The following is a 27,660-nucleotide window of genomic DNA, read 5'->3' on the forward strand; positions in this document are numbered from 1 at the left end:
TAGAGGCCAGTTCACATGGTAAGGTTTTAAATGCACATTTACCATGCGTTACCACAATACATGGCACCCCAAATAGACAAGTAGAAATGTGGGCAACTCATCTCCACTGCACTGACCTAACCAGATGAAATACACATGCTGTGCTGTGTCCAAAAATGTCTGTTTTTGTCTGCATTATGGTGCATTGGCAGCCAATTTAACAATACCAGGCTACCTTGATGGAACATGAAAAAATGCACCAATGCTCAGTGCTCATTTCTAGTGAGTGTCACCCAGGAAGAATGGTCATGCTCATGTTAGGTGAACATCTGACATGTGTACAGCGGGTTCCTGACATGGTTCATTAATCCAACCACAGCAGATTGATGATCAAATGATCAGGAAGGATCACTGTGCATTTATATGGAGATAAGCACAGCAAGGACCCCCCCCCCCCCATTAAACAGAATATTTCAGTGTATACCACCCATTCATTTATGATCACAAAAGATAATTTCCAGGGACAATCATTAGACATCTATACGAGGCTTAAGTCTGCACATTCCCATGTGCTTCAATGCTTCAGTGTGGATGACAGTTCTGGGGCAACACCATCTGCTTACTGCTTCATTTCTTTGGACACAGCTGGTTTTTATTAAAATGCATTTACATTGCAGAAAAAGCAGGTCCAGTGCTGCATGTTGGGTTTATAAATACACATATTTGAATAGTGCTATGTTTAACAATGATCAGCTGCATGACTGCTGCATCACCAAACATTTGCTTTAGATTAGGGATCACAATATGAGTGTACGTTTTACCCCAATGTCTCCTGTACCCAAAAACAATCCATTGGCCCTGAAAAATTTTACAGACGGACAGATAATTGGTGGCAGGTTGGCAAGGTTTGCTACAAAAATGCCACTGTTTCTTCCAAATCTCAGCTAATTGGCTGATGTGGCACATGCAAAGCTACTCCCTTCTCCCATCCAAGAGGGAAGGATAGGGCAGTTTCTAGATTTTTTGGAGCAGGATAAAAAACTGGTGTTTTGTTATCATTTTAGTTAATGGCCCATCAATCACAGTCACCTGGATGTCTACTATGGGCAGGATCACAATATCAATGGCCAGATTCAAAGGTAATTTTTTATTTTAGCTACATGAAGAAAACTGTAAATAATAACGTGACAACCACATAACATTTCCTCTTCTAGAATGTCCCTGCTTACCTATAGCTGCAAAAGTCTATTTATAAAAAAAATCACTGGTTCTCCTACATAAGGCCAAGGTTTTACACAAGCCTATCACACTAACCTAATTTATGTAATTCTAGGTTAGGATTCCACCTGCCTTTATAGTCCAAGCTTAAAGCGTACCTAAACTTTGTTTATTTAAAATAAAAAAAAAGGTCCAGGTTCTAATTCTCGTCCACCTAGGCGATCGAGAATGAATGTAAGCGCAAAACCTCCCTAAAATACCGACGTCAGGCTCTTGGGTGCTTCTTCTGCGCATGCCCGAGCATCTCGGAGAAGCTCAGAAGAAGCCCTTTCGCTCAAACAAAAAAATTTTTTTTTCATCCTACGTCACCTGATCTCGCACCTGGGTCGGGCGACGTAGGATGAAGAACCAGGAACAAGACCAAAAGATGGTGGCGCCCAGAGCGCCGGCTCTGGGACAAATGTCGGGACCTAATGCAGGACACATGATGCAGGATGCGATCAGACTGCCCTGCGGGAGTGAAGGTAAGTGTATTTTTTTTTTTTTTGCCTTTTTTTTTTAGTTTAGTTCCTCTTAAAGGCCCACAATCCATTGCCTAATAAAAAACATTATATATCGCTAGTGGCAAGTAGATTGTATAAAGCTAAGCTTAGAATCAACTGATGCACAAAAAGATATTCTAACATACTGAAAAATATCTTTAAGATTAATAGTCACCGGTTGAATTCCTGATATAAACTGACAAAGTTTTTCAAAAAAGTCCATTAAAGAGTGAACACCATCACCTGTGCAGGAACTTTAGCTGCAATTTCACTTATCCCAGCAGCCTCTGCCTGATGGGATGTGTTAGCCTACCTGTAAAGATGTTGAGCAATACTGCATGCAGCCCCCTGGGCTCTGACTTCTTCCTGCTTTTAAAAAATCTTCTCTAAGGGATAGGTAGGTCATTCAGATAGAGAAAGCTATCTCCAAACAGCACCCTCTATTTGTGGCAGAACACAATGCAAGAATTGGCTTCCTGGGGTGCAGTGCTGATAGTGTACTAAACTGGTCATTTATGTTGGGCACCTACAAGCAGGTAAGTTTGTGCCATAACTGGCAAGGATGTAGAGGAAGGTGTACATGAAAAGGGCTATTCACAGAACACACACAGATCTCTGATTTTATGTAAATTGTTTGAACGGTGTGATTTAAATTTGTTATGTTTGTAGCCAGAACTTTTCTGTAAAACATGATGAGTTTACAGGTTTGCTTGAAGCCTGGTATACAAACTGGAAGAAAATAGCCCTGTTAATTCAAGTAGCATCTCAACTCTGATTTATTATAATGAATAAGTACAATGATTTTTTTTTTTGCTCCTATTTCTATACCCAGTGCTTATTAGAAGCACTTCATGTCATGAAACAGAAGGATGGAGACATGAGAAAATCTCTCTAAAAATACTGCATGCTAAGGGATAAGTCATTTCTGTGCCAACATACATCTGCTGTTCACATCTACATCAGTGTAAATCAGGCTCAACCACAAAAACCTGTATAATAGCACATTTAGCAGTTTTCACTGCTGACTCTGTGAACAGCTGATGAATGTAAGCAAAGGCATTAGGGATTTTCTTAGCAGAACATGGCTTAAAGGAAATTTGCACTGAGAAATATACAGTCTCTCATTGCCCCACTCCTGAAAATAAAGATTGCCTGTACATCATGCTGATCTTATAGCTCAGTGCTGCCTGGATCATTATTTAATGTACAGTGCTGTGTAATATGTTGAAGCTATATAAATTCTGTTTATTAATAATAATAATTATTATTATTATTAATATTAATAAACAGGATTTATATAGCGCCAACATATTACACATCGCTGTACATTAAATAGTAATAGTAAATAATAATAATAATCATTGACCTATAAAAAAGCAAACAGCCAGAACTACTTTACCAACAACAAAACTCCAAATCTACGTACATGTACTGGGATCAGTAAGGTAAACTGTTTGTCAAGGCAAAGTAATGAAAAAAATACACACCAAATATACAGATAGGCCATAGCTATCACCCCTGTGATACCCGCATTCGTACAAAAGGAGCCCCAAAATTTGCTTTCCCATTAGAGGGCTTATGTTTGTCCCTGTCACCTCCTCTTCCTTTGACTCGTTAATTGGCAGCGCAGATGAAGGAGTAGGATTGTTACTGGCCAAATCAGTAGTCTAAAGGCTTTGATTGGCTGCATCCACCAGAATAAGACCCAAAATGTGGCAACGGGAGTAATAGGACAGAACCCAGGGCAAGAAGAAACCACAGGTGGTGGCCAGGACAGAGTAGCCTGTGACTACAGGTCAGAGAGGAGAGATCAGAGGGGGACAACAGAACATTGCAAAGCACAGGAGATAAACCAGGACCAGTGTACTATAAAAGTAAAGTATGTAAGCAAGCATCTGTGGACTTGGGGGTCTTACATTTTAAAGCATCTACAAGCCAGACTGCTGGTGTTTTGATTAGCTTTCTCTGAGAGGACATATTTCTTTTACAAATTACTAGAGGTCAGTTTTTGGCCTGCAGACAAAGCATTGTTTTTTAAGCAGACTAAAACGTTGTTCTTGAAGCTGTTTTTCTGTATATTAACAAAAAAACAAAGTGTTTTTAAGTACATTAAGTCCAAATGGCCTACTTTGTTACTCTTGCTCCTATAATGTCTAGTCCTAACACTACAATTGTCCCCCAAGTCACATGCACAAATATTTTTACTTGTATTAAATATGAACTGCATAGACTTAGTTGACCCAGTGAACTCTCATGCTAATGGTTTAGGACTTCAAACCTGGAAGAGGACAGCGTGAGAATGTTGGTGCCCACAACGGTGCAGGGAGAGGTAAATGTAATTAAAAAATTGTGATCAAGCAAGCTAGTTTATTTTTTTGAAGAAGGGACAATAGCTGTGTCTTCTGCAAAAAACACCCCGTCTGCTTGCAATTTTTTATTAGTTATGTTTAGTTCCACTTTAACTGTACAAAAGTAACATATTGAAAATAGTTTAGGAAAACTGCATTACTTACTTTGCAACTTTAAAGTGAGTGTCATGTAAATCCGGTAGACACAAGCAGAACAGACTGCAAATATTAGTCACAGCTATGTATTTACAAAGGTCATGTTATTTACCAGTATTCTTTTCAGAACGGTCAAGGGTGGAGTTTAAAAACATTCCTTATTATCTATGCTGTACCTCTCTAATTAATGTTTGTACTGAGAAAGGAGCAGGTTAGATTAGAGTTAACATGCATAGGAAACTTCATTGGACATAGTTTAAAATAACATGTATTTTCCCTTCTCCTTTGACTTCATTGTCTCTTTATTGCATATCTGGCAGCATTCCCTAAGATTCAAGGAAAGGCCAAGGTTTAAAGATTTGTCCCTGCAATTGGTGTTCTGTCAATGGCTGCTTACATGATGAAATTCTGAATGCATAAGGTGAACTCCGACTTTACCTTCAGTCTTTCTCCAAACTGTACATATAATGAATAAATACCTTGAAATTACTCTCAGTGGAAACTGCACTCCAAAATCATCCCAAGATATGAAGCTACAGCTATTTGTATACTACAGATTTAACTCACATTCAGTGAAAAATAAACCAGACAATGATCTATGAAATCGAAACTTTTTGTTTTTTTCATTTGGGGATGCTCAAAATGTCTCTATTTTATCCCACTATGTATTCCTTTGGGAAGATTTCCTTTGACTTCCCACCCTGTGGATATACAAGTGTCAGGGGAAATCTCTCCAAATGAAAAGAAATGACCTTCATCACTTTCAGCCAAAATAAGTTTCCCATATAGGGATACAGACAAATAAAAGTTGTAATTGAAGCAAAAGAGCTGTAACCTCTCACCACCCTACCCCCAAAAAAACAAAATAGTTTATTTTTGGATAAACTTTAAGCATTTGCAGACTTTGCAATGTGGTACACCATATATGACAATTGCAAATTAATGTACGTTCTTAATATTTAATTAATCTGCAGAATTGTCAGATGTACGAGAGAACTGCAATATATATGATTATGTTCTAAGCTTAGGAAGCTGTATCCAATGGTCCTGAGACTCTGAGGAGGAGAACTACCGGTATCTTGGAATTGCATGCTATATGAAGGCAGTGGTGGTTGAAGTAAATTGGAAATCTAGTAACTTTTCAGGTCATCATGCTTTAGAGTAGAGAGTATTTGTAAAAAAAACAAAAAAAAAAAAAAAAAAAACAGGGTTATACAGTATTAGAGAAAAACAAATTAGTAATTCCTCTCCTGGGCATATTGTACACTGTATTTGCACCCGGTTACTAAATAGACCCAAACATGTAAAAAAACATGATAAAGTCATTAGAGCTGGAGTTGCTGCATGACCTGGCCCAGAATCTTTCCCTCTCTACAGGGCTGACTTAAATTACTGAGAATAATATGAATATCCCTGTGTCGTGCACACATATCCCTGCTTAGTATACAAAAGTATCCAGCTGCCGCTCTTTACCTTCCAGGCATTGAATTTGTTTCCTGTTTGCAAATGCAGTTAGATTAGATCCTCTGTGGGCATTGTTGCTGATCATCTACTTAAAAACAAACACATAAAATGCATTTGCTACATTAAGGGATTTCAGATAGCTAACAAGTCTGTATATTTTCAGCTACAGAACATAAATTTACTACCCAGTAATATTCATCATGACTTTATGTAGAGGCACATCAGGATCTGGTGAGCACCAAAAGGGCTTGTTTTATAGCCAGCCACTCTTGTGCCAATTGTTGAATATGTTTTATTATGTATTAACACATGTGCAGAGGTTTGTAATAATTTTCAATAGTACTATTTAACATATATATGCAGAGTATTGACATGCATTAAAAAGTTCTTTCCTTCACATGTTTTAGACCTGTAATAGAAATAACAAGGCATGTCAATGCATCATGATGTGCAGCAAAATGTCCCTTTGAAATGTGGTACAACATAAGTGCAGATTTAGCTTTAAAATTCAATTCAGAGCACTAAAATATAGCCACTAAGAATATAAATCCACTTTTTGAGCACCAAATGCATTTTCACACCCAGATATTACCTTGTAAAGCTGCTATGACATCATCACTGGGGTGCATGTGCACTGTACAGGAGGCAGTGCTGTAAAATGACCCAGCAGGCCTACCTACTACAGAATGGGGGCAGATACAAGACCAGTCACCTATAAAAAGGGGATTATACAACCAGTCTGTATTACAGAAAGCTTTTGCGCAAAGGCAACATTTTTACACTGGATAATTGCAGATAAAAAAAAATACACAAAGCACACCATAATCCAAAACAGTACACATGCCTCTTGTAATTAGACAATATTTGCTTATCCTGGGGTTAAGCTTTTAAGATCCAGCTTCCAAAGATGTAATTCTGATCCTATTTTTACTATATCTTGAGTCACTAATCTGATGTAAGCATACAGGACAGAAGTTCAGACTTTTCAGGCTTTACTGGCTGCTGTCAGTTTGCCAGCCAAGGTTCCCCACCTGTGTGTGGGAGACACTGACAGCTGCACTGTAGTTTGTCTGTGAAATATAAAATAATATCATCTGGATTCACCCTTGGTGTGCATAAAGTTTTGTGAATTTTGGTTAACCCACATTGAGCCATACTTTTCCTTATCTAAAGCTTGAGATCACGTTATGTTCCAGTCCCAAGTCTGCTTGGGCAGTATGCTTCTTTGGGTGTCCATGTTCCAAGACCCTCGTTCGTGGAAACCATGCTGGCAAGGGACCCAGACAATGGAATTAGATGAGTGAAACCTTATTTAATAACAATAATAAAAAAACAGTGGTGGGAGGGAAATTATTAATATTATTATTAAGTATTATATTAGTCAGAAATTGTGAGAATTCATCAGGACTAGGGGTGTTTGGAACACAAAAATTCTACTTCAAATCAAATCCAGATGGAATTATTTTTTTAATGAGCCATATTATACTTGTCAGTGACAGGTATAATATGGATCAATCAATGCTGCTGACAGCTGGTCATCATCTGGCAAGTCTACTATCTGTCAATGACAGGTAAAGTAATGTTGGATCAGAGTTTAGAATGCTTGTTATAATTGGAGGTCAAAATAGTTCTGTGCCAAGTCAGAATCGTAACTGACCACTAACTGAGACTATTCTTTTTTATGGAATCTGTGATGGAGGATCTGACATTCTCATAAAATAGCTTGGAGGGTGAAGTACATGTCAATCAGTGGGATTTCTATCATGAAATCCTGCATGTGTTCAGATGACTACTTCATAATCTACAACCAGTCTACCCTGTTGTCATGTTACCTTCCTTTCTTTACATCACCTAACAGCTTATCTCAAAGCTATTTCAATCTTAAAAGTTATTCTTTTTACTTTTACGCTTCATTTGATCTATCTCCCCTGAGGGAGAGGTGTCTTCTTCTGCCCACAGACATGAGATTTAACCCAATATGGAAAAAATCAGCCAGACTCAACGACGATCATTAAAGCCTACAGGTAGCCTGACAGAAGTGTCCTGAGGATGAATTGTTCAGCTGTTTGAAATCTACACAAAGATTATACACTGCCTAAAAATGTAGGAATTAGAAAACCTTTCTTTTAAATTGTAGCCAAGTAATAACTTCCCTGCTTCTTTATAAAAGTGTGAAAAACATGATCTATTGATGGTTTGTAATGAGGAGATCTCTACCATGCTACCATGCCACAAATGACACAATCCCAGTAAATCTGACTGCCCCATAGTATGATGAAAGCATTTAGTAAGGAAGGAGAATGAAGAGTCCATCAGGAATTCTTCAAAGCTTAATCAGCATAAACAATAAGGCGATATGCTTCAGTGGTCACCCCTTTTTCTGGGCTCTACTATAAGACTTTGGCATCGGACTTAAAAGGCTTAGAAGTACAAAAAAGTAAACTGCTTTAGTATAAAAAAGCTTTAATAGACAATTTTTTTGCAGCAATTTGATCCTGTTTGAAGTATTTTAGCGTTTGTGTGAGTGTCTGTTAGTGGAATATGTAGAACCTTTGCACTCGATGCATAAATCCTAAAGGGCATAGCAAGACCTAAATCTACAGCAGATCCAGGGCCTCCATTTTGCATTCTTACCCACAATAATTTTAACATACAAAGCAGGTGATACATTTTACCAGAGGCACTTTTCTAACATGTCTTTTCACTAGAAAAAGCAAGGCGGTAGTAACCACAAATTTGCTTTTTCTTGCTGGCCTGTATTTGGAGTAAGGGAGTCATTTGTCTATGGACAGCCTTGTAATGTGACTTTTGACCTAGCCTCCTGCTCATACAAATGTATGACATATTAACATAGACAGAATACTTCTGAAGTTATTGATCACTAAATTACTTTATCTATGCTTTAAAATGGATATCTTCAAATCTCTCCTGATACTGGTTCTGGAAGGCAAGCTCGAAACTACTGACACAAGTAATCTCCTTATCTTCTTTATGTTTATCCCCACACATTCCTACAGACCCTTCCTCAGCTAGAAAAGTCCCAAAGAAGAGAAATAACTTCCCCAGACACAACCGGATAAAGCATGCATTCCAGCCTGATGATGTCACTGCACTCACTTTACTCAGGAGCACCCAACACCAACAAAGCATTGTGGGAGGTAATGCTGGACTAAGGTATTTCCTGGTGTATTGTCTACCATTTACATGCTGGCACATACAAAATGTTTTAGTTAGAAAAAAAACTGTACACCGTGTGAGGTATGTATCAGGGAAAAACAATGAGCGTATGTATTCCGAACTAGTGTTAGATGGAAACTGAGGAATACTTTCATAGAAAAATGTATACGTTTTTAATGCACTCTATTTATCATACCCCAAAAGACCAAATAGACCTTTATACCAATAATAATATTATTGAGAGTACATAAATTTGTAAGATTCTTTCTCTCTCTTCATATATATATATATATATATATATACACACACACAATTATATTAATATATATATATATAATATATAAGATATCACATGAACAATAAGAACCGTATGTGATCTAGAAATAATGACAAAATCCTGGCTAGGGATCTGTAGAGGTGCCTATATGGACAGCCAATTTTCTGAACTGGGAGATCCTGTTGTGTTTATGGTCGGCGGATGACAGTGCGGGCAAACTGATCTTACTTATCAGACCATCGGAAAATCAACATTCATCAGTATTTTTTCATCTGAAGTAGGGTAACAAAGTAACTAATTGGTGAGTCGTACTCCCCCCTTTAATAACCAGATAGGTATGCTGAATCAGGATGTTTTGGTTCAATTATTCTGTGATACCAGCCAGACAATGGCGTTGCTCATTATTTTTAAGTTTATATGACATATATATATATATATATATACACACACACACACACACACATATATATATACATACATACACACACACACACACACAAATATATATATATATATTTGCTATAAAAAAAACACACAATATAAGTTGATTACATAAAATATATTTAGGTTACAAGATTTGCTTTCAGTTTTATTACACATTACAGTTTTATTACCTTAATGTATACCTTTGTTATAGTTTTGTGACTCAAAAACCTTTAAAATAAAAAACATAAGTGATTAGTGTATTATAGCGCTCTGTTGTTTAGTTCAAATATTATTAAAAGTATTGAACAATTGTGTACTAGCAACTCCTTGTTTTTTTTTTTTTTTAGGGTATTTAGGGTTAACGCAGGTCTACCAGTTATACCAACATGAGCCCCTATTTTGCATTTTTTTTTAGATTTGTATTTGTGCCTAGATCAAATGTTTTTTTCTTTTACCAAAACGGGATGTTTTCAAAATCATTTATAAATCATAATAACCATTCTGTACATATTTGTACTTTTACACTTAGAACCTATTCAGTTCACGAAAGCTGTTCATCATTTCCTGACCAACAAGCAATGTTGGGTTAGTCTGAGCTCTGGTGGTCACAAGTGGAACTGCAATATTGAAGGTTTTTTAATTTTTTTAAAAATGGGAATCCAACCTCTCAATATACATCAGAAAATCCAGGGCCCTTGGCCATCATGTGGACTCTTACACTTTTCTGATCTGCAGATTCTTCTAAATTAGTCACTTAGAACATATTGTGGAGTTAGTGGGTGAGCATAACATTGAAAACCCCTGGCAGAATCATGTATTTATGTTTAGTTCTTCTTTTATCTTGCAGAAAAAGTAAATAAATCACAAATATGACTATATGACTACTTTTTAACAGTTGAACATTGCAGAACATCTAAAAAATTAAATAAAAAAATAAATAAATAAATGACATTTTTGTAATATATGTTTTGTTCCGAGAAAAAGTTATAGAATCCTTTACAATTCAAAAAAATATGGAACTCAAAAAATTAAACTCAGAACTTCGTTGCAACTCTTTTGAGTCATGAACTGAGAGATACATACAGGACAGAAACACAAACTTTATCCCTGAAAAACAGTACATGCACAATAAAAAAAACAAAGAGAAACAGGAGTTAATGTTTGTGGCCCAACTGTTAGAAATCTGCTAAAGGAAATGGGATTTACCTACAGAAAAGTCAAACCTAAACGATCATTAACACCTAAACAGAAGAAAACGTGTTACAATGAGCTAAAGAGGAGCAGCCACTGACTTGTGATGATTGGATGAAAGTATTTAGTGATGAATTCGTCTGAGGAGCTGATGTTAGAATTTTTGTTTGGTGCCTATCCAATGAAACATAAAACATTTCCACACTTATTGATATTGGTTTGCATGTCAGGTAAAGGACCAGGGGAAATGGTAATCATTACATCTACATGCACAAAATGTATATTGAAAAGTTGGAATCTCTTTTTTTGTTTTTTTTTATATTCCAGCAACCAAAAGTAGGTTTGGTAATGACAGTCATTTTTGAGGATATAATACATCTTGCCACAGGGCAAAGAGCTCTAAAAAGGTAAATTAACTCAATGAGATGGCCAAAAATCAGACCAGATATCAATCTAAGTAAAAATGTATGGGGAGTAAATGAAAAAAAAAAATAATCCAAGACAAGGCTTAAATCTGTTATGCTGATCTATCAATTGCTATACAAGAAAGTTGGAACATAATTGATGAAGAATACTGTTTATCATAAATTAAATTCACAGTTTAAAGTTTTCCTCATTGTTGATGGATTTCATAATTTGTCCCCTACAAACATGTGCTAATATTTACAACATATATATATATACACACACAAAATATATTTTTTGTTGCTATGTTTTACAGTGCAATTATTCAGCCTTTAAAAAAAGCCATCTGTGGTGTGACTTTTCTGTGATTTTTTTTTTGTTGCAACAAAGTATAATAGCTGAATCAACATCCACCAAAGTAATTCCACAATTTTCCCTGGGGTTGTAAACATGTACCATATTCAGCTCAACAACCCGCATAGTTTTAATGGGCAAATTTTTTTTTTTTCTTTCACTACAACCGGAATAAACATGAAACCACACCAGAATAGTGTTATAACCTTTCATAAAAAAATGCTGGCAAGACAACCACACCTAATATCTGCAATGCCTCCTGGCAGGGGATTTAGATGTACAAAATGTAGCCCAATAGTAAACTTATAACTTTGCATAAAGGAGAACTGGAGGTGTACTGCAGATGCTATAAGGGGTATGTTTCGACTTGTTTTATAACTACACAGAAAGCTTTCTATTCTAAATGTTGATATTTAAATAGAATATGAAAGAGGGTAAAAACTGATGGTTTGCTGCTCAGTCACCAAGAAGTGTGATGTGAGAAGTGGCAGTGTTCATCCCAGCACCAAATAGGTAAAACAAAGTTCCCTGTGCAGAACTGGAAAAAGGCAGACTCCATTCCTTTAACGGATCATCCTTGTTACAATGTTTTAGTACTAAATGCTTCAAATCTTCCAAGAACTATTAAGTGCTGAAGATGAGGATCACTGGGAAAAAAAGCATTAAAAATGAAATCCAGTCAGAATTATTTCACACTGAACTTAAAGTATATCTAAATATAAAATGTTTTGAGGTCCTCATTAGGGAGGTTCAACAACTGTCCTGGTGGATAAACCAGTGTGTGTCTATTGCATTGTGAAGTTTTTAATTCCTATCACTGAGACATGATAGGAACAAAAGAGAATTCTGTACCAAGCGTAATCCTTACCAGAAGAGATGTGCTTACATACATACCGTATTTTTCGGACTATAAGACGCACTTTTTCTTCCCCAAAACTGGGGGGGAAAAGTGGGTGCGTCTTATACACCGAATACATGTTAAATATAATTTAAAAAAATCATACTCATCCGATACCGCGATCCCGCGATGCTGCGTGCTTCTTCTCCTCGCTCTCCTCCCGGCTGCAGCGCGTGTCTCCTCCTCCTCTGAGCGAGAAGCCGACACGCATACCCCCGCGATCCCATAAGCAGGCTGGATCAGCCTGCTTACGGGATCGCGAGGGCACGGGTGCCGGCTTCTCCTGGCTCTCCTCCCGGGTGCAGCGCGTGTCCCCTCCTCCTCCTCTGAGCGAGGAGAAGCCGGCACACGTGCCCTCGCGATCCGGTAAGCAGGCTGGATCAGCCTGCTTATGGGATCGCTGGGGGATGCGTGTCGGCTTCTCCTCTCTCAGAGGAGGAGACGCGCTGCAGCCAGGAGGAGAGCCAGGAGAAGCCGACACCTGTGCCCCCGCGATCTCATAAGCAGGCTGGATCAGCCTGCTTATGGGATCGCTGGGGTATGCGTGTCGGCTTCTCCTCGCTCAGAGGAGGAGGAGGAGACACGCGCTGCAGCCAGGAGGAGAGCGAGGAGAAGAAGAAGCCCACAGCATCGCGGGATCGCGGTATCGGGTGAGTATGATTTTTTGGCACAGGGTGATCAGAAGGGGATACATTGTGTCAATGTATCCCCTTCTAATCACTCTGTGTCAATGTATCCCCTTCTGATCACTCTGTGTCAGAGTGATTAGAAGGGGATACATTGACACAGAGTGATTAGAAGGCGATACATTGACACAGAGTGATTTTTTAGTATTTTGTTCAGAATCTTTTTTTTCTAGGTTTTTCTCCTTTAAAATTGGGTGCGTCTTATAGGCCGGAGCGTCTTATAGTCCGAAAAATACGGTATTTCTCTTTCTGTTTTGGTGAAACAATAGATTTCCTAGAACAGAAAATCTTCATAAAAGTGAACAGAAATTAGACCTTTCACACTTACATAGATTTACATACACTTTGTTAATTAAGCTACAACAGCAGCAGGATCTCTAACTATAAAGATCAAATCCATTAAAAAACACACTGTGGACATATGTAAAAAACAGACTTATTCTTGTTTGAAAATGTTTATTTCAAATAAGTATTCTGTACAGCACCTGTTTTTATATGTAACAGTAGCATGTAAAGCCTTCATACAAGCCATGCTGGATGTCCAGGTAGCATCGTATTAGCTTATAATCCATGTCATCTCCAGTACAATGCACAAAAGAAAGGCTTATACATAAAAGCAGTGCAAACAATAAAACTGCACTAACTGATAGCAACTAATCAGAGTTAACATCAGCAAAAAGTTGGATTCTGTTTGATTGCTATGGGTTTGTGCATTTTGCCCTACTGATAAATACATGACAGGCAGGTTTCTCATTCACAAAGCAATAATATTTATATGTGGCCTGAGTTAGGTAAAATGTGCACTTCTTCATCTGAAGGCAAAATAAAATAAGGAAAACAGCATCATAGATATAGTCTAAATTATTGAACATGTCTGCACAGGTACGTAAAGATTACACAGATGGGATAGCAAACATTCATGAAACAAACACTGTGTCAAACAGATATCAAAATAAAATCTATGTTGACATTTATGTTTTTAGTGCTGTGAGATTAGTGAACACTTAACAAGGTTTAGAAATGAACTGGACACAACTATAGGTGTAGCAGGCTACAGGTTTTCTTTTATACCTGGATATTTTTGTGCTAGCAAAATAAATTTTCAGTTATCAAATATATCTTTGTTCTAAATGTAAAAGATCTGCTTTAATTGAAGTGTTGCAGGGTGTTTAATGCGACCAATTCGATGCATAAAACCCAGGACTGGATCACATCTGTTACTACTGATGGCTGCAATCACAAGATCATTAGACCTGCTACACTGGAAAGGAGTTACTTTGCATTGCAAAACAGCGCTGAAGTACCAACAAATGAAAGACAGTGATATACTGGCTTTCATTCATTGTGTATTTTTAAATGTTAAAGTGCAAATAAACTAAACAAGTTTAAAGGTGTCATGATGCAAAAGAAAACAAAAGCAATATTTGAAATGCAATTGAGGATGCAAGTTAAGAATAGGACATGCATATGCAACATTGTGAGGCCCATGTTTAGCAAACAAAAGCAACTATTTGTTCAAATAACAGGATTTTTTCACTCTACATTTATAAAAGTGACATGTATTTTAAAAAATTGTCAGTTTTTAGCCTGATTACTTTTACACTTACAGTTATACAAATCACACTATAATGCTAATCTTCATATAATGATCAGGCTAAATGCCAATTTGTAATGGACTAAATGACTTTACTTATTTAAATCATATCTTGAACAGTTACGTCATAAAAAATAAATAAATAAATAAAATCAAGGATTGAGAGGGGATAGCTCTGCTCAGTTCCTTGCAAGAAGAGTATATTTGGCCAAGATAACATAAATAAATTTCCCTAAAGGTAATATGCATGCATATAAAATTTTTAACTTGCATTTTCAAGGGGTTTGCATTAAAACAACATCTTTGTATTAGGAGAATGGAGTAATGAAATGGACTACAATGACTGAATACACTGGACGGAAACAATGGAGTCTTTGAATATTAGACCTTAGTCTACCACCAAATGCGACCCCATATGTATATAAATGAAATACTTTAATTTCTCAATAAAGAAACCCAATATTTTCTTTTGTTTTTCAGGTGATTACTACCAGCAGATCTAAGATATTATTGTCAAACCTTTGTTACCTAGAGATTTCAACTGGCATTTAGTAAATAAACAATTACCCAATGGCACAGGTAGGTGGAACAAGAAAATGCAGAGCCTGTGAATTCCCAGTAAGTGACACAATCTGCTTAAACTAAAATAAAAGTTTTCAGTGACCCTGCCCTTCAAACCAAACATTTCATTATATTTTTATAGCAAACAACTTTTAGCATACATATCTAGAAAATTGTAACAGTTTTTAATTTTGTTTCACAAACAGACAAAATTTCACATTTCCTATACAATCTGGTATCCTAAAGTAAACTTGCAATTTTGAATATAGGGGCTACCAAATCTGACTGCTCCTGAATGTACCAGTTGCCTGGCTGTCATTCTGATCCCATGGCCTTGTACTATTTTGCACACTTCTCTTTGTGTCAGGTCAAGGCCTAGACATTTTAGGAGTTAGAAAGAAATAGCAGTGTACACGTTTCTCCAGTACAGGTTTCCTTTAAAACACCATTGTCACATGCCATAGGCACACTTTTTACAGCCAGATGAGAAAACAAGGAATAAGAAAGACATAGATTAAAAATAAAAATGCGGCCTAAAGGTCGTAGAAATGTTTGAGGATTACAATACACTACAGCACTTTGTTACTTTTCAGTCCATCCAGCACCAAATGATTATGTCTCCAGTATGTAATAAATCTGTGATGGGAATTTTAAACCATAACAAGCAAAGATTTCAATTCATTAGTGTGGTACATAGAACCTGCTGTAAAATGCCAACACAAGAAGACTAAAAAACATTTCACATTGGTAACTGGAAATTAGTTGTCCTTCAATCTGAATTACAGTATTTAAAGACCGTGAAAAATGTCATCATTAAGATTTCCACTCAAAGCACAGGACAGCCAGACATTTAGTTATCTTCAGCCTTTCATAATTCTGTAGTTATAATTTCTGACTAATTAGCATATTCCTGTGTGGTGGCCTAGATAAGAGTCTATTATAAAAGGTCTATCACGGTGTAGCAGCAATCTGTGAACTAACAAAAATGGACCAAGTGGTTTATGTAAATTTAATAAAAACACACAGAAAAAAATAATAGTTTAAATTCTTGCCCTCTGTTTATAACAAAATAAGTGACCTTTACAGAATCCTACAACATGAAGAAAAATAATTTAAAGAACTTGGTTAAATGTTATTTCGGTCATCGTGGTCACAAAGTGCAAACTTTTGCCTTAAGACCTCTGAAATGAGATTGATAGGATCTTCTTCTTTATGCAAACACTGGTTTCTACTGGACCTGCAAAAACAAAAAACATAGAATAATAATTTAAAAAACAGGAATTGATTCAGGTACAGGATGAAAAGTCATTTCACTGACAGATGGAACTTGCCTGTCAAAAGTCCAGCTCCTCATATGCTTAACACAGCGTATGGTTAAAGTTATATGGCTTGCATTTAAATGGTTAGCCACATCACCAGCAGATTACTCTCCTGATATTTGCAAACTACTAAGGCTACGTAAACACGTGCAAAAATTGATGTTGGAAAGAATTCTGTCCAACGACAAACGACGCATGAATGAGCACGGTACATACAGCACCTTTGTGCTCTATGGAGAGGGGAAGGGATGAACAACGGAGCAGCACCCCACTGGGCTTTCTCCCTCTCACTTGTATTACAATCGTCTCTGGATCTGCCAGGACGGTCGTTTGGAGGACGAGCACTGTACACAAGCAAGATTCTCGTCCATTATCAGCTCTGAGCGATTATCCCCCTCACCAAAACCATTGTACGTGTGTACGTAGCCTTAGTCAATATAAATATGTTTTTTTAATACCAATCAATAGGCAAGGTCTATGTAATGGAAAGGGTTGACTACCTCTCATTTACATTTGGTGGGAGCAAAACTCTTCAGAAAATGAAATTCTGGCTGATTTTATAAAATCTGTCAATTTTGAGAAGTACTGCTGATCCTTCAGTAAAGTAAAGAAAAGGCTCATAGAATTTACCAATCTCTGCTTGCTTTCATTTTATGAATATCCTTTAGAATTCCCATCATATCTGCAAAACTGTTGGACTTGGAGAGACAAACAGAGTCTTCATCATCAGACATGTTAGCTTCCATTTGCCGCTGCTGAGTAAATGAAGTTTCCATTATTGAAGAAGTGGAATATTCAGACACATCCAGCTCATCCTCTTCAGTAATGTCACTAATTACAAATGATGTGGTTGACTGATAAGTGGGTGCAAAGTCAGCAAAAGGGGTATTTGTATCCACATTGCCAGGTAAAGATTCTGTTGAGCCTGAAGTTGCTGAAAGAGAAGACGTCAGATATCAGTATCTAGGATAAGATATCTTTGAATGCCCCTTCATTAATGTAATGTAATTTAATGAGTAATGTGAAACAACTGCTGTGAAAAATTAAAAAAAAAAAAATATATATTTATATTTGTTGTCTTTGGAATGGGGTCTAACACAGCTAAATGTAAAATTGTGCCATTCCCATTCTGTGACCATGCCTAAATTTAAAATTTGCATTTAAAATAACATATTAAAACCTTCTTGTACACTGCAAGGGTTTAGATCTACTTTAGGAAATAGCATTACATAAACTAAAAGCATGGCACGTGGCACCTAGCCTCAAAGCAACTTGAAAATGAAACACATTCCAAACCTTCAAAGAAAAAAAAAAGTCAGTGAAATATTATATAGGATATTTTAATTGTAGGTCCAGCAAGGTTTTATTACAAGAGTGATATTTGTGGCTTAACAATACCTGAATTTCCAGCAACTATTCTAGCAATCTGAGATCTCAAAAGGCTCAGCTCATCTTGCAAGTCTGTGGATCTGTTTAAAGATGTGACCGGTTTTTTCAAAGAAAACATTTTCTCTTCTTTCAGTTTCAGATTGGGAACAGATGCATTCCTGTGCATTACTAAAAGTGGGCTTGGCCTCCATTTGTGCTTCAGGGGTCTAGAGTCACTCCTACATGAACAGATAAAAAAAGAAATTAGCAACAGAGTTATAGGTAATAGTTATCATATAAATGCCTAATATTATAAACAAAATAAGGATCAGCATACAAAGGACACCAACATTTTTGCACCAGAAAAATCCAGTTATGTGTTAATTATTCAGTTGTGTTTATCGTCTATTTTAAGTATATCATACATCAGCAATATTTTTTAGCCGGTTAAGTTAAATTTTTAATTAAAAAGGATATATTGGGGGGGGGGGTCCTTTAAGTAAAAGGTGCAGACACCTAGAGGCACCCATACTTGGAGCTACCTCCAAGCTAAATGTGTGCATTTACAGGCCCTTTTGACAGTGCTGCTTCTTCCTGATTGTAACAAAACTGGCCCACATCTTCTTGCCCCTGTGCACTGCTCCTGGCCAGTGAGGGAGCCATCAGTTATGGATCATTGAGAATGTGAACAAGGAAAGCTAAAGCCCTTCTTACAATACCCAAAAGACCCCCATTCATTAAAATGATAGCCTACAAGATTTTTGAGGCTACTGCAGGTAATACAGAGTATCCACAGCCGCTTTTTTGGTTAGTGACAGAATTATTTCAATTTGAAAATTGGCTGTATTCATTTTCATTCCAGTGCATGTGATTTGACATTTTTAAAATAAACCCATATGGTGCAGAGCGCCTGAAACAAACATGTAACCAAATGGCTATGCATTGCGAATCACAGTAATGGCTAAACAAAAACAATCTATTGGAATGTAAAACACTTCACATGTATGTGATCTATAACAGTGGCCGCCAACCTTTTCGGACCTACAGAGCACTAAATGCACAGAATCTGGACCACGCATTTGCGAGCCGCGTGTCACTCAAAGGGGAAGGAACTTCACCCAGAGTGACGTCAATGTCCGAACCCACCCACTTTCCCCATTGCAGATCTGAGCCTGCAACCCGCCCACTGCCCTGAGCCTGCAATGTCCCCGGGAGACATGGTCCGTGGCTCTGGCCGGTGCGGGTCCTTATCCTGACCCCGCTGGGGGGGACACCAGCCAAAGCAGCGGACTTGCGGACCGTTGACGACGGCTGATCTATAAGCATGTTCTTGTAAACCTTCTAATGTTATCAATTATCAGTATTACAAATTGCAGCAGCACATGGAAATAAAAACATTAAAAACAGTAAGGGAAGTTACTGAGGGCTAAGATCAGACTAACTTAAGAACTGTAGCGTTTAAGACCAAGTCTACACCGACTTTAAATTTAAACCCTAATCTTCACCCAGCCTTTGTGTGAGTTTTTAAGCATTATTAAGGGAAAAAAAGGTGCTAAAATGTGAGCGTTTGGATCATTTATAGGCATTTTTAACACTTTCTAAATGCTATGGGATGAAATTTCTTTATAACCCATCAATAACTTATGTGGATTTGAATCAATGAGAATTTCAAACATTGCTGTTTAAATGCTTAGCTGAAATGCTGGGGACACAGTCTGTGCAGACTAAAACTCCAAACAGGTTAATAATTTATAAAACTACAGGTAAAACATAATACATAAAAAAATAATATACCTGACTCTCGCATACGTTTCATCATCATCTGCTGCAATCCACTTAATGTCAGCTAATGTGGGCACAATAGGTGCATCAGTGAAATACAAGTCAGAGGTACTCGGAAGAGCCTACATGGAAAAAGTTATACATAATGAATCACATTTTAGGAAATTATCTAAAATACGTTGATAATATCTGTGGTTACCAGGAACCAGTCAGGATAGGAATATGGAAGATACCACTGTGAACAAATATTTTGAGCTTTTGAGTCATTGACCCGAAATAACCTTTGTGTGTCAGGACACCCTGTACTGACTGCTTCCATATTTCCAAGTTTAATGACACAAAGTGAAAGATATATCCAATGGTATCACCAACAGAAAGTACCCCCGAGGTCAGGGGTATCAAACTCAAATACACAGAGGGCCAAAATTAAAAACTTAGTCGTGGGCCAAACTTGAAATTTATTGAAAAAACAATCTCAAAAAGAAGAAACAAGAACACATGAGAAGAGCATGCAGTAATATGCAGTGGATTGATTTAAATTGTTTAAAAGAATTCACTGCATATTACCGCATGCTCTTCTCATGTGTTGTTTCTTCTTATTGATATTTTTTGTTTTACTGTAAATGTAAAACCAAATGAGTTGCTGCATTCGTTTGGTTTCACATTGCATTCTCTGGCACAGTAAAACAATTATTATAGCAATAGCTCTATGATAATTCCTGATAATAATCCTGATAATTCCTAATTATTCAGTCAGTATAAACTCCGCAGGGCCACACATAGACTGCTGTTCAATAGACATGACGCTACTACAATTCCCTGCATCACATCTGTCTATAAAATGCGAGGACACGCATAGGCTGGTCTAGAGACATGAGTGATGCCGGGAATTGTAGTAATGGCATTGTACTCGCGTCTATGGAACAGCAGCTTAATATGAATTGCAGCTGGCTAGCCGTTATTACGGAGTGCAGTAGAGGTGGACCAGCTGTAATTTATATTAGGAATTCTTTTGGGGGCCATAAAAAAGGATGTGCCAGGCCAGAGTTTGACACCCCTCACCTACGGCAACTAAAAGAACTGCAAGACCTGCAATTTTTTACCATGTACTTTCAGCTGTGACCAACAAGACTAGATCCTAAAGCTACGTACACACTTCCAATTTTTATCATTGGTAAACGAACGACGAACGATCCTGCACGATATCTGCGAACGGTCGTATGGCACCGATCCTGTACATACCGATAACGACACGATCGTTCAAAGATATTGTACACACGATAGATGCGATCGTTTGAACGATACAGGAAGTGACGTGCACCACAGGAAGTGAGCGAACGTTCGTTCACCGCGCATGCTCAGACCATGGACGATCACTGAACGACCGTACACACGATAGATGGTTAACGATCGTCGTCCAATCCGATCCGCTGGTCCGGTCGTTCATTTCCAACGACTATCCTCGTTCGTCGGCGTCGTTGGTTACTTTTTTTACGAACGATTTTTGGCCAATCGGTCGTTCGTCGTTCATTTCCAACGATAAAAATTGGAAGTGTGTACGCAGCTTTACCCACATGGTCAGAGAGGTTCAAGCCTTTTTATGGCCAATAAAGTAATCCTTGGATAAGAGAATAAGGGGCCTGCCATTGTTATTCTCAGTGTACAAATATCAATATGACAAATTATGCAGCTCAGGCAAGTCAAAGATCTTTGTCTGCACATTTGTTGTGGCTCAGTTACTGAGATAATAAGCCAGAGGGTCAGTGCATCAACCAAAGAATAAGCATTTTAAAACAAAAAGTCGGCAATGGCAGCTTCAATGTTTATCTCTTAATGAGTAATGTATACATTGCTTATCATCACACCAGACATACTATGGAAGATTCAGTGTATAGGACTCACATTTACTTCTTTAACCTCTATCAGGTCAACTTCTCCTTTCTAGATTTTTCCAATACCATAGGGAAAAAAGCAGGGGTCCCATCATCATATGTTTTTTAATTGAGAGTTGAACAACCAGGGACTGTGGTTAAAGGTGACCATGAAATGATCATGGGTTCAGCTTAGACCATACACACAATATTAAAGCCTCATTACTAATCCATTTGATAAGGTCTTCATTCAGACCTTAGGCATTTTTTTTTTGCAATAATGGCAGATCAAACCAGTAAAACTATTTTTAGATCACAACTGCTAGATCTCTAGTTGTATCCATAGGTTTTCTAGGGTGAGAGACACAAAACTTTACCCAGCAAAGGCTTTTGAATGTTGCAATCTGTTTACAGCTTTTACTTTCATTTTGAGTGCGATCAAATAGCTTCAAGCATTATTGCTATCAAAATACACTCAACAATTTTGGAAAGATTTTTTTTTTACAAGGAAAAGTCAGATTCACTGTTTTATAAATGAAACCCTTGGTGATGATGTAATATCAGGAGTCTGAAAACCCTTATCTCAAATTTTCAAGCCTTCTTAAACACAGGCCATAACTATTCTATTCAAAATGGAATCTGAAAATTAGAAAAGTGATTTAGAATGCATCTCTAAGCTTCCCAGGAGGCAAACTAAAATATACATTTTCTGGTCAGCATAAAGTAGTACAGTGTAGCTGGCTGCACCACCCCGGCTTTTTTCAGTAACCACCTAGCTGTTTTAGGGTGGTTACTGATGAGTTGGGTCATAATACAGGGGCTGTCACCCACCTAAAATTTCATCCCACCCGGCTTAAAAAAAAAAAAGAATTCTGGGTACAGCACTGTAGTAATGAATATTAACCTAGAGAAAGTATATGTACATGCTTCATCAGCAAACTAATAGACACATATTTAATACAGCTAAAACCTTACACCCATTGGTAGCAACCTGGCTGCACAACACCAATAAAAAGTTACTAACTGACTTACTCTTCTAAGAGGACACAAATACTTATAGTGGTAAGAATTTTATATGATTTACATGAAATATGTTCATGTTTGCTGCACAGATAGAAAGAAAAGAACATTGTGTGCTGGTCTCTCCAATACACACATTTTAGCTGTAATTCCATACCCATACCTCAAAACATGCTCTTGGGCAGGGCTTCAGGGGTAGGTGGGATCCAATTTTTCTAACTAAACTACGAGAGGAACCACAAGCCTTGTTCTCCCATACTGGAATCATCTGAAATACATAAATAACAAGTGTGTAACCATCATAACCTAGTATTTGGCGGAACATGGAAAGACATTGTTTTGTTAATTATACATATAACCAAGAATTATACTTTCCTAAACACTGTAAAATACTAAACATGAATATGGATTTAGAAACAAAAGACATTCACCAGTTTACAGTGATTAGTTTATTATGTCTGGCATGATTACTGGGGATGTATAATAATGAGTTTTCATCCATCGTATTTAGGGACCAACAAGGAGGCAGGGGCACAGGTTTAGCTGAACTGTGAATGTATAATCTGTCAGTACAGTAACTCCCATCCTCATATCAAAACCATTGGGCCTGATTTATTAAAGCAATATAAATTGTCATGGGAAAACCTGGAAATGATCTAGTCCAGGTTTATATTTTAGTAGCTGGCTAATATTTTCATTTTTTTAATAAAGCAATTCCAGGTTTGTTGGATTACCCAGGTTCTGCCATGATTGCCTGTATTCTCCAATTTGGAGAACTTTAATATATCAGGCCCGTTAACCAAGCACATTCAGCAGAAACAGTAGCCACGGGAAAGACTCATGTCCTCTACTGCAGCAAATTTAAAGGTAACTTTTCCAGCTTCTCTACCTTGGCCCCTCCATTGTAATTCACATTGTTTTCGCTGCCATTCAGGGCATGTTTTCCCATTGTTATCAGACTATCCTACCAAGGTTTTCTGCAATGCGGCTTCATTCTCTCCCACGCCATTCTATAAGCATCCTAGAAATCATGGCATCAAAATCTCCCGATTCATTCCTGAGCTTATGACATCTGTCCTAAAAATCATTTTTAAAAGTGCAGTCACCACATGCGAGTGTACCTTACTTCCTCACCCTGTGACGTCCAGCTTGAAGAAGACAACATGGCCTTTACTTCTCTGAGTATCTGTCCTGTTGTTTTAACCTGCAGGAAATCTGATTCTATTTGGAATGCAATTAGAAAAAGCATCAAAACAAAGTGTTCGGATCCGATTTCTAAGACATCTGATGACTACTGCTGGAAATGATCTTTCATGATTGTCCCCAGTGACAGATGAAAAAACGAGTGATGTACATACAGCACCATTCTATTCTATGTGGTGGGGGGTGAGCGAGCTGTACCCAGCTGTGCTCTCAGTGTTAGAACACACGTCGGTTTTTCATCAATCTGTCACAGCACACTGATAAATGACTTTGGAGGTCTGCTGTACAAATTGAAAAAGTTTATTTCTAAAGGATATACTTAGAATTTACACTGTCCAGCTGTTCCAATAAATTCCCTTGTTCAGTTGGCTTTTAAATAATTTCTTATAACAATGGAACCTATGCTGATTCCACATCCACAAATAGAAAGGCACTTGGCAATACTAGATCCATTTATCTATTACAGAGTGATCTAAAATACTATTTGTACAAGTAGAAATACACAAATCAATGTGAACTAACAATCATTTGCTGTGCTGCCGTACAGATCTACCCCGCATGCTGACCTCCATGTGACAGTTGTTTGAAGGACACAGACAGCACAAGACAAACACAACATTCCCAACATGTAATACACAATGGTACAAGCCAAGTATTGTGCTCTTGGACACACTCCTGTATGAAATATCCAGCGATGATCAGATCTTATGGGGATATAAAGAATGATGGGGTGCACCAGCTGGACCAAGTCACTAGAGCTGCTGGATCTGACACAATAATATAAAACTAGGAGTTTTTGTATCTCTCTTTTGGGTGTGCTCCCCCCAAAAAAACAAAGGAAACCACTGCACCCAGAAAAGTAATCCACATTGCTTTAAAGAGAACACAGTACCAAAATACATAGAGTCCTTAAGTGTTTTAATTAGATGCAATAGCTCAGATGAAAAACAGGTAAAATATATAGAGCATTTCGGGGCCACAAACTGATGCATAAAATGCATTTAGGCATTGCAGCGTTTCTGCTTATTGATGGTGTGGCGTTCTCTTTGAGATTTTATACAAGGATTACCAGGTAAACAAACGACCAAAAACCCTTATGGGGAAAAAATGTTTTGCACACTTTTTCAAGTCAGTGGCTTAGGACATCATTAGAAGATGTGATGTGTTAATTATGACATTTATAACAGAACACAGCAAAAATAAGAATATACAAGGAGAAACAGTTTCTTCCAGCAGACAGGAAGTGTGTGTAAAGGGGTACATACCTCTCTACAATTTAATAGAACAGAAGAAGGGGGGGGTCAGGCGATAACCGGCTGGGGAGTACGGAGGGGGTGAGGGAATTGATTGGACAAAGGACAGGACCAGATAACGATTGTTGTGAGAAGGGGGCGGGACTTGCGACGGTTCCGCACTCGGGAGTAAGTAGGCGGGGTCAGATGTTGGTTCCGCGCTCACAAATAAGAAGTGGGCGGGGTCTTATGATTATCTTTCGAGAATACGAAATAGGCGTGGTCAGACAGCCAGGAGTAAGAAGTGGGCGGGGTCAGATGATCGGGTCTGCACGCGGGGGAACAAAATTCTTTACATGCGCAATCCAGAGTAAACTGTGGAACGCGCGTAGGATAGTGCACGCTCGCTGGAATGGGGGGGGGGGGGGGGGGCACTGAATATAAAGTAACACCGGAACACATACGAAGGAAGTGAAGCATACGGCCTAACCAACCCCCTCACCTTGGAGCGCTTCCTCCTGCCGTTTCTCCACCCCTCGAGCTCCTCCTCAGGAACCCCACAGGCCTCGGTGCCATCGTTATGTATATCCATGGTGGCCATGGCCGGGTGGGAGGCGCAGGGAAAGGCGAGAAATGTCCCTTTACTGAGGAGAGCCCCCACCTCACAAGTATATGCCGGCTGCACACACTAACAATAGCAGCCGCAGGGAGATAGAGGAAATCTCATCCAATCACAGCTTGTCTGTTTATTCCCTCGCCAATCACAGGAAGAGAGAGCTGGAAGATAGTGTGGTTGTAACGTGACTTGGTAACCAATAGAGAGCCGAAGGGAGTGCGGAGCTTCAGCCAATCGAAAGAAGCCGCTCTGTGCATGCTAAGGGGGAGCGCTCTACGTTACGCAGTGTACGTAGTATGTGCTATTCAGGGACACGCCGGGACATCACCTTGCGTCTGGGTGCTGATGGGCGGATTGACCCTTACCCTGATTACAGGGAACGGTTCACTCTAAAGAAGGTTTTAGCATCATACAGGATATATAGAATACATGGTGGTCACATGACTCAGTCACAGTACCAATACATGACAGTTTTTTTACTTGTGTTTATTTAAACTAAGGAACCTTCTATTCTATTCAGGACTGGGCCAAAGCAAAGTTTACAGAAATATATTCATAATGCATTTGTCATATATATGTGTAACATGATCTGTTTTTTAATTATAGTTGTATTTTAGGGCCACATTTAAATCTATATAATGTTTACCAATTATAGCCATGCACCTGATCCATACATTACAGCATGGTACAGGACACAAGGTATAGGACACAAGTCAGGGTTCATGCAGTTTGGGCACCTTATGCCATGACCTAAACCTAAGTCTGTCTCCACTCTTAATGGGTTATTCGGTTTCTTCAAAGGAATGGAATCTTGAATATGCAGTCCAGTTTTGGGCACCAGTTCACAAAAAGGACATTGTTGAATTGAAGAGAGTGCAGAGAAGGGCAACTAAATTAATAAAAGGAATGGAGGAGCTCAGCAATGAGGAAAGATTAGCTGAAATGAATCTATTCTCCCTTGAGAAGAGACATTTAGGGGGGATATGATTACCCTGTATAAATATATAAACGGTCCATATAGAGAACTCTCTTCCCCATTATTCACTCTGAGATCTAGAGGGCATCTTTGCGTCTGGAGGAAAAGAAGTTTAGACTCTGGATAAGGAAGGGATTCTTCACTGTAAGGTCTGTGAAAATGTGGAATCGGCTCCCTCAGGAAGTAGTTTCAGCAACTAATATAGATTGCTTTAAGAAAAATCTGGATGTTTTTCTAGCATCAAAGAATATAACTGGGTATTAAGGCTTTAAAGTAAAAACAACAGAGATTGTTAATCCAGGGAACAGCCCATTGCTTCATGTGATTAGGAAGGATTTTTTTTCTGTTGGAGTAAATGGAACAATGCTTGTTTTTCTTTCTTTTCTCTGGATCAACTATGTATATATATATATAGTTTTATCTGGAACATTCTGGTTTCTAGTATTTTTATTTCACTAGTGTTTGAACTTGATGGACTTACAGTTAGACCCATAAATATTTGGACAACTTTTTTTTTTTTTTGGACTAATTTTTATTCTGTACATTACCACAATTATTTTAAATGAAACACTCAGATGCAGTTGAACTGCAGACTTGAACAAAAAGATTGCATAGTAACTAAAGCCTTTTCTTAACACAAACACTTCATTTCAGGGGCTCAAAAGTAATTGGACAAATTAAAAAGCTGAAGAGGAGGCAGAGTGGCAGTTTTTAAAATGCTCCTTTTGCCAAAAATGTTATACAAAAATGTTAGACCTTGCCTAAAGTATATTTTAGTTCCCTGCAGAGATTGTTGTTAAAATCTGGTGGTAATATTTATGGCTAAATTATTTGATCCCTTGATAGTCCTGCCAGATATTTCTATGATTGAAGCAGCTTTTTCAGTTCGGGCTGCAGTAGTTTCTAAGTCCCGGACGGATACAGCTTTTTCTGAGTTATCGATCCCACTTATATATATATATAGATATATATATCTATATATATATAGATATATATA

General features: G+C 37.9%; 1 protein-coding gene across 1 annotated transcript; it reads right to left on the reverse strand.

Annotated features, from left to right (window-relative positions):
- Positions 1-13,557: 13,557 nt before the first annotated feature.
- Positions 13,558-25,805, reverse strand: MTFR1L (mitochondrial fission regulator 1 like). The gene is made up of 6 exons (XM_072419039.1): positions 25,574-25,805; positions 22,800-22,904; positions 19,758-19,867; positions 17,994-18,202; positions 17,226-17,529; positions 13,558-16,513 (listed from the first exon to the last, which is right to left on the reverse strand). Exons 1-6 carry the CDS (start codon positions 25,670-25,672, stop codon positions 16,402-16,404), a joined length of 939 nt encoding a protein of 312 aa, XP_072275140.1. The 5' UTR covers positions 25,673-25,805; the 3' UTR covers positions 13,558-16,401.
- Positions 25,806-27,660: the final 1,855 nt, after the last annotated feature.

The sequence above is a fragment of the Pyxicephalus adspersus genome, chromosome 1, assembly GCF_032062135.1.
Source record: "Pyxicephalus adspersus chromosome 1, UCB_Pads_2.0, whole genome shotgun sequence".
Taxonomy (NCBI): Eukaryota; Metazoa; Chordata; class Amphibia; order Anura; family Pyxicephalidae; genus Pyxicephalus; species Pyxicephalus adspersus.

Coding starts and splice junctions, on each gene's coding strand:
- MTFR1L (XM_072419039.1), bottom strand. CDS start 25,672: ATGGCCACCATGGATATACATAACGATGGCACCGAGGCCTGTGGGGTT. Junction 19,868..22,799: donor GCCCAAGAGCATGTTTTGAG/GTATGGGTATGG, acceptor TTTTCCATGTAG/GCTCTTCCGAGTACCTCTGA. Junction 16,514..17,225: donor ATGAAAGCAAGCAGAGATTG/GTAAATTCTATG, acceptor TTGTTTTTGCAG/GTCCAGTAGAAACCAGTGTT.